At 28.8% G+C, this 8,695-nt stretch overlaps 1 protein-coding gene across 3 annotated transcripts in view; it reads right to left on the reverse strand.

The window, feature by feature from the left end:
- The window catches only part of LOC117181544 (putative phospholipase B-like lamina ancestor), a 22,837-nt gene that overhangs the window by 4,007 nt on the left and 10,135 nt on the right, over nucleotides 1–8,695 (reverse strand). For all 3 annotated transcript variants that reach the window (XM_033374396.1, XM_033374471.1, XM_033374551.1), the window contains 3 exons: nucleotides 6,666–6,920; nucleotides 4,217–4,363; nucleotides 1,535–1,781 (listed from right to left, as the gene is read on the reverse strand). In XM_033374396.1, coding sequence (XP_033230287.1) covers nucleotides 1,535–1,781; nucleotides 4,217–4,363; nucleotides 6,666–6,775 — 504 coding nt within the window. In that variant the 5' untranslated portion in view covers nucleotides 6,776–6,920. The remainder of the gene's footprint in view (nucleotides 1–1,534; nucleotides 1,782–4,216; nucleotides 4,364–6,665; nucleotides 6,921–8,695) is intronic.

The raw sequence follows: 8,695 nt of genomic DNA on the forward strand, positions 1-8,695 counted from the left end.
GAAAGAGGGAGCTCTTCTTAATATTTTGACACCAAAATCATGTCGATACACCTTACCGACTGCGAGTAAACCCACCCACGCTTTAACTTGACAGACTGTATAATCTTTTATAAACGGAATAAAACAGTATTTCAGATACAAATTCAAAATTTTCAAATTTATTAATTTATTTTAAACCAAAAAATGTTCATTCTACAATAAAAGATGGGTTTCTAACGAAATATTTGAAATTTTCAACAAAATAATTAAACTTTAAACATAATAGTTGGATTTTTAACATAAAAAGATAAATTCCCAACAAAAAAGTGTCATATAGTTTATATTTCCATAAAAAAGATGAAATTGATTTATTTTTTTTAAAAGAATTTATAAACCAAAAAGACGAATATTCAACAAATAACTATTTCAATTAAAAAAGGTTGATTTTCAACAAAATATTTGAACTTTAAACCAGAGATGAATTTTCAACTAAAAATAGAAATCTTCAACAAAAAAATTATTATAATTATTTCAAATTATTTACAAACATAAGTTTTCAAAATAATAGTTGAATTTTCTGTTCAAAATATCAATTTTTAAATAAGAAATAAGTCTCTACGAAAAAAGGTGAATGTTCATTACAAAAATACGAATTTATAACCAAAAAGGATGAATTAATCATCAAATTGTTGAATTCTCTACCAAACAGGTGAATTTTTATTTAAAAAAATTAAAATAGTTAAATTTTCATTCAAAAAGGATTTCACTTAACATTTAAAGATCAACATATGAATTTTTGAACAAAATATCAGCTTCTACGAAAAAAAAAATTTTAATTGAAAAAGACGAATTTTGTCAACCATAAAGGATGAATTAAAAAAAAGCTGAATGCTCTACCAAATAGTTACATTTTTATCCAAGAAAGATTAAATTTGTACTAAAACAGAGAAATTCTTAATAAAAAACGACACATTTTTAAAAAGTTGAAATGAATTTCACCCAGAAAAGACTTCAGTTTATTTTTTAATAACAAAATATAAATTTTACACAAAAACAAATTGTCTACGTTATAATAATAATAATAAATTTTAACCAAACAGTTGCATTTTTATCCAAGAGAGATGAGATTTCTTATTAAAGATGCATTTTTTAATTTAAAAAAATTTAATTGTTGAATTTTCAATCAGAAAAGATGTCGGTTCTCTCTTTAACACCAAAATATTAAATTTGAACAGACAAACATTTTTGTCTACGATATAGTTAAATTTCCAACAAAACAGCAGAATTTTTAACCAAAAAGTATGACTTTTTAACAAAATAGTGGAATTTTTTAACGAACAAGTTGCATGTTTATCCAAGAAATATGTCATTTCTGCTAAAACAGATGAATTTTTAAATCAAAAAGAAAAAATTTTCAAACAAAAAAGAGTTAAATTTTCATCCAAAAAGATTTTAATTGACTTTTCAACACAAAAATACGAATTTTCAATGAAACAATTGCCACAAAACAAATGTAATATTCGCTGATTATATTTTAGTTAGAGAACTTGATTACCATGTGCCAATACGGATCTTCTTTTTGTAAAAGTTGGGCATTTTCGAGAGCCTTCTCGGTGTTCTCACGCAAATATTTGCGCATTTTTTTACAAAGCGCCGCTCTTGGAGCACAAGCTGCCCTGACCGTGTTGTGCCACTGGTGGTGAATCAACTGCCAGGTCAAACTTCCTTCCAAGAGTCCAGCGGCGTATGCTTGAACCTCGTCCGGATAATCTGGCGAGGTTTCTATCTCTATGATGGACCATCTTAAATCAATTTTAAAATTCAAGTAAATCAGAAACTGTAAGTAATTAGCATTATGAATTTAAATTATAGTAAGCTACACTAAAAATGCTGAAATTCCTTTTTTTTAAAGTAAAAATATGTTATTTCCGGGGTGGCTCGAATCTCAAAGTGCAAGATTTTCACCAGAAACTTTAGCGACCACTTCAGCTACTCGCCCAGTGACTCAAAACACAGTGCAGAATGTTCGTGTTTTCATCAATGTTAATAGAATACAACAATTTTTCTATTTTATTATGTACCGGTAATTTTCGACTACTTATCAGGGTGTCTACTCAAATCCTGAACAAAAATTCCCTGACAATTCCAGGTTTTATTTCAGGTATAATTTCCCGCGAATTTATTTTCAATAATTTGTTTTTTTTTTTTAGTTTCGAGAAATTTAATTGATATTAAAAGATATTCTTAAATATTTTAGCACGCTACATGAATTAAATAATTAAATAATACCAAAAACATAATTAGTCAATTCTTGAATTTTTTCTTAAGTCCATAAATTTGAATACAAATTCAAACAAATTTTTATTTTATCTACTTATACTTCAAATTCGGCGTATATTTAGATAAAATAGTGTGGGTATTATATTCAATTCAATATAAACCTCTTCAAATTCCTGACTTCTCAAGTGTAAATTTTGATTTTTAAAAAGATAAATGAATTTTTTAGCAAGTATTAGAATTTTCAAGCGAAAACATTCATTTTTTACTAGAAAGACAATTTTTCAAAAACAAAAATGTATTAATTCTCAATCAAACAGATGAATTTTCAGAGATGAATAAACTACTAAAATGATCAATATTTAATTACAATACTTAAATTTCTAAGTGAAAAAATGAATTTCCAGAGATTAATTTTCTGGGAAGACGATTTTCCAAAAAAATATATGAATTTTCAACAAAAAAGTTGGATTTTAACTAGAAAAGACCAATTTCCAATCAAAAAGTAAAATTTTTAAACAAAAATAGAAGAGTTAAATTTTCAGTTTAGAAATTATTTTAAAAAACGATTTATTTTTTAAACAAATCTAATTAAACTTTTAACTATGCACTTTTTTCCACCAGAAAGATGAATTAATTACTAAAATGATCAATATTTAATTGCAATACTTGAATTTTTAGGCAAAAAAATGAATTTTCAAAGAAGACGATTAATTTTCGAACAAAGATTAATTTACTAGGAAGACGATTTTTCAAAAAAATATATGAATTTTCAACAAAAAGTTGGATTTGAACTTCAAATGACCAATTTCCAACCAAAAAGTAACATTTTTAACCAAACGAATGAATTACCAACTAAAATTATAAATCTTCACCTGGAATAGATGGATTTTAAAGAAAGATACATTTTTGGGAAAAGAGTTCAATTTTGAACTAAGTAGTTTTATTTTCAACCAAGAAGATGAACTTTCAACTAAAATTATGAATATTAAAATTTTGTCTACTGATCTAAAATCAATATTTTTTGGAATCAACCCGGCCATCTGAAAGACCTGGGTTTGGATCCCAGAGGAGCTTGAGAGCAATTTTTTCACAATTTAGAAATCTAAATTAATAGTAATCAAATATTGATTTTAGACCAGTAGACAAAAAACCAAATACCAAATAAGACAAATTTGAGAGAAAATAAATGAATTTTAAATTAAAAAGATGAATCTTCAGTCAACAATTCAATAGTTAAATTTCAAGTTAAAAATTAATATTTAACCAAAGAGTGGAATTTTCAACTAATATGATGTAATTTTCAATTAGAATAGTTGCATTTTCCGGTTTGAAAAAAAACTAATTTGCAACAAAAACGACACTAATTTTTTTTAATAGTCACATTTTGAAACAAAGTAATGAATTTGAAACCAAAAAAATGTATTTTCAACTAAAATTATGAGTATTTAACTAGAATCATTAAATTTCCAATAAAAAATTAATTTCCTACCCAAAAGAATAATTTCTACCAAAAAAATCCAAACATTCAACTAAAAAAGATAATTCTGTAACTATAAAAAATATTGAATAGTTAAATTTTCAGTAAAAAAGTCAATTTTCAACAACAACAAAAAACAAACAACAAAATCCATGAACTTCCAATTAAAAAAAAATAGTTGAATTTTCATTTTAAAAGATGATTTCAAACAAAAGACCGAATTTTCAACAAAATAGTTCAATACAGTTATATAAAGCTATTTTTACAAATAAAGAATCATTGTTATTAAATGTAATATTGAAATTTTTAAAATCGCAGCACGCTCTCGAAAATTTCCCTAAATTAAAAATAAAATCTTGGAAATTTCCATGCTTTTCCAGATATAGAATAATTCCCTGATAATTCGAGATTTTCCAGGTAGGATAGACATCCTGCTTTTAATTTTAAAAAAGCTTTATTTTAAGAGGTTTTCAAGCTTACCCTGTCTCCGAAATTCCCGTTTTGTAATAAGCACGTGCAGCACCCAAAGGTATAGTTGTCAAATCGTTTCCTTGTCCCCAGAAGTCAATTTGGTGTACGTTACGTTTCCAGAAGGCGGTTGCCGAGTACGTTCCATCGTATTCAACACTGGAAAAAAATGTTTAAAAATGTATCTTATAAATTAAAATTCTTATAAAGCAAATATTTATTTCTGATGTGTCACGAAAATGTCGAAAGCATTGTTGTCGCTTTTGAGCAATGCTGATTGGGTAATTTTGAAAAACTCAATGAAAAGAATGTTACTAAAGAATATTACGAAGAATATAAAATTTATTATTGTAACATTTTATTTAACCAAAGGCAGACATATTCAGCAGTATTACAATTTGTATTTAACATGAGCAAAAGTAACTTTATTGTCAAAAATCAATCAAAAATTTTACTTTTACAACAGTTAAAAAAATCAATATTATAATTGCGTTATTGAAATTGAAATAGTTATTTTTCAAAAACAAACCTTACTCCCAAGGTTAAATTTTTATTTGTTCATTCAAAAATTTGAACTCTTTTTAGCCGTAACCATAAAATAGCGATTTATGAACAATTAAAAAAAAATTTAAGCTCAATTTTAAAATACAACATGCAAAAATTAACCATTTGTGATATTTTGGTTCTTAAAAGAACATAATTATTTAGATTTATTTTTAATTAATGCAATTAAACGATTCAAAAATAACATTTTTTCATTTATTGTGAACATTTAATTTTTAACTGTTATTTAACAATAAAGTTACTTTTATTGCTCTTAATTATAAATTGAAATACTCATTTATATGCCTGGCTTGATTAATCAAAACGTTACATTATAGATCTTGAATCGTTCTGCGCATAAATATTGCATTTTGCTTACCCATGAATTTAGAAAACAAAGATTCGATATAAAAATAAACTCATTTCATACATTTATGTGACAAGTTAGCCCAAAAATTGTGATAAATGAAATCTTATACAAAATTCAAATAAAATTCAAATATACCAATTTAATTATACCTTGATGAATAGTGTTTAAAATGCCTCAAATTCGTATCACATTTTCTGAATAATAAAAATAATCTGCTAGTTTTACAGAATGGTATATAAATTAAAAAAATATGCCATTCATATTGAATTTACTGAAATTTTCTAGTTGTAATTAGAGGAATTTCTGTAAATCATATTGTGTAAGGTTTTCTCTAAACTCTCTAGCAATTAAAACAGTTTCCTAGCAAATTAAATTTTTAACACTTTCTCATAACCTTAGATTAGGACTTAAAACATTTTTTTTCTGGCCTTATTTAAATTAATTTGTTAAATATCAATGGTAAAAAAATTACCAAAAAATTATTCTTTCGCATTCAATTTTGGATTAGTGCGAGGACCCAAGTTAATCAATAGCAGAAATTATCTTGTTGCGTGGCACGTGTTAGAAATACTAGTGTGTGTTATCAACCAGACGGATCAAAACTCGACGAGACGAAATAAAAGCTCGCACGTTGACCAGTATCTTCATTCAAGCCTAACCCTAACCTGGGACATTAACCCATTCTATATGTGTTACATCAAGTTCAAATCTTCTGAATTTTTAATACAATTAATTTTTAATTAATTTTTTAATAAATTAAAAAAAGTACAAGATTTTGTAACCTGAGTCAAATAGCTATTTTGAATTTGGAATATAAAATATCAAAGTTATTGTATAAAAACATGCCATAAGTTGCTTTTAGTTCTAAAAAACCTCAATCGTGAACTCATATTTTCTCTCTTTTGAAAAAAATGAATTATTATTGAATGTTTTATGCTTTAAATAGCTAGTGAATTATTTCGTTTTTATCCATATAAATACTTTTACATTTAGATACAAATGAGGAAAAAATAAAAAAAAATGCAAGACAAAGTGCACGTAAGGAAGATAACAACACGAAATTCCGGACTTCAGATTCGCAACTTTTGCGAACTTGAGTCTGCATGTTGGGCGGTCAGGGTTATTTGATACTTCACAATCTTTGAACGCACGCCAAGTTTACTAAACTTCTAGTATTGTCGGACCTGTGACCTTAGTCTTGAATAAAGGAGATCTTTGTCTCATATATCCGCGCCTCCTACTACGGGAACCATACAAATAACTGTGAATCAATTTTAATTTTAATCAATCTCACTGTCCTTATTAAATATTACCTTTAAAATTTTAAAAATAAAAAAAAATAAATAAATCTAACCGGACTCGCACCCTGAAATGTTTCCATCTTACGGGTGCTTCACATAGTGGACTAGCGACTCTCAAAAAGAAGATAGCCCTAAACTTCATCTATTGGATGATCGAGGACAAGAAAAAAACTTTTCAAGCAATCCTCTAGTTTTCCGCAAATGATTTTTTTGTTTGTAATTAAAACATTTTTAAAAATAAACTCACTGTCCAAACTCGCCAAAAATGATGGCTCCGATGCCGAGGACGGCAACGGTGACGAGTAGGTAGGTGGAAATGCGAGTCTGCAGCCACGAGGCGCCTACCACCTTCAGCATGGCTCATCGGTAAGCTACGCACCTTGGTTTTGAAAAAAAGAACACACTTTCGCGTTCTCAACCCATCGATTACAGGTACCCTCGCTCAGTCTGCGGCACCTTCTGACTAGAAGTTGCCTCTACACTCAGTCGAGTCTTACGTTCTCTGAAAAAAGGGAAAAAATTGTTTAAAAAATAAACAATATTTCATTCATCTACTATATACAGATTATCTCAACACCTCTGTGCCAACTGGCAACCAAGAATAGAAAATAAAAACAAAAGACGAAAAGTCAAATGCAATAATGTTCTACGGTGCTTTGTTTAGCAACTACAGAGCAACAAAGTTACGTGTAGATGTGTACCCGCGTGATGAGTGAGTGCAGTCGCCAGGAGCCACCGCCAGCACTCAATTTCACACGGGGGCACACCATGGGCACACCTACACGCAACTTTATTGCTCTGTTGTTGCTGAACAAAAAACCGCATAACATTTTTGCATTTTACTTTTTGTCTCATTTTTTTATTTTCTATTGTGGTTACCGGCTGGAATAGACGTGGTAGTACTCCATATAGATTAAAACATGACTTTCAACATTAATAAAGAGACATTTCAGAGTATTTTTATATATTTTGACCTTGGTTAAAATGGTATTTCCCCAATAAACTGCCAGGTGGCGCTTGGAGAGACCTTTCTCGTAAATACTGAATCGCGGTGTAATAATGGGGCGGACATACTTACACAGCCCTGTTGATAGTGGGGAGCGGAATTAATATACATGCATACTATCAGCGCCATCAACGTTGATGGGCGGCTTTTTCTATTGCACCAACATGCATAAAACACTCTCAGATTCTGAGATTGTGTAAAGAAAGCCCGTAGTGAGAAACTATTTTGAGGCTAAGAAAAAGAATATACATTTTGTTCACTCTTTACATTTTTAAATAAGATTCTCACTATTTCAAGGAAACTTTCATAACCTCAAGCTAGAAATTTGATTTTTTGGTTCAATATTGATCTAGCGGGTATTACTTACTAGCAAACTGACGTAAGATTTCACAGACTTGTAAAAATTAAGATTCCCTTGCCTAGGAAAAATGAAACGAGCATATTTCTAAAACTGGGTACGCACAATTCACCTGTTTGCCTTATCAATTTGAGTTTTAAATTTCGTACAATTTCTCTTAAACAGTCATCCTCTTTTACTAAAAACGATAAATTAAAAATTTTAAGTATTTGAAATTAAAATTAAACTTACGCTTTCATAAGATACCAATCGTACTTTGGCATCCCTATTTTTAAGGCGGTTTGCCTTCTAAACTGCATTGCTATTACTTAAACATTTTTTTACTATTACTTTTTATGGTCATATAAAATGATTAAATATCAAGGTGAAGGCTAAGGCTAAGCGAGTTGGAACTAGCACAGCGCGACAGAGTGGCGTCTGTGAAACGAGTCTAGATTTATTAGTCAACTGTGTGGCACTAATTACTTGTAAATAATCGATGATTTGCCATTGACGTAATGTAAAAGTGATTTAAAGACACGTATTACGCCGTACCATGCAAAATCTTTGACTGCAATTGATTTTAATGATTTACCATTGATATTCAATCCGTGGAGTGGGACAAGGGACGTTGCCCCCACCCAATGATAGACGCGTAGCAATAGGAAGATTTCTTTCAAATGCTTTTTTTTTGTTTTTCAAACTATTTTTTTTTTAATTCCAAGGTCAAGAAAATCAATTAAAATCGTTTCTTAAATGATAACTTTGGCTTCTCTTCTGATTAGTCATTGAGAATTGAGTCGTCCCTGTGGATGTTAAAATATTATGTAAGGGATCAAATATTCAGCTTACGGCAAATAACAGAAAAAAGTTTGAGAGTAGGAAAAAAAGTTTTCTGTGCATTTGTTGACCTAGAAAAAGCTTTTGACAAGGT

The sequence above is a fragment of the Belonocnema kinseyi genome, chromosome 1 (genome assembly GCF_010883055.1).
Source record: "Belonocnema kinseyi isolate 2016_QV_RU_SX_M_011 chromosome 1, B_treatae_v1, whole genome shotgun sequence".
NCBI lineage: Eukaryota > Metazoa > Arthropoda > Insecta > Hymenoptera > Cynipidae > Belonocnema > Belonocnema kinseyi.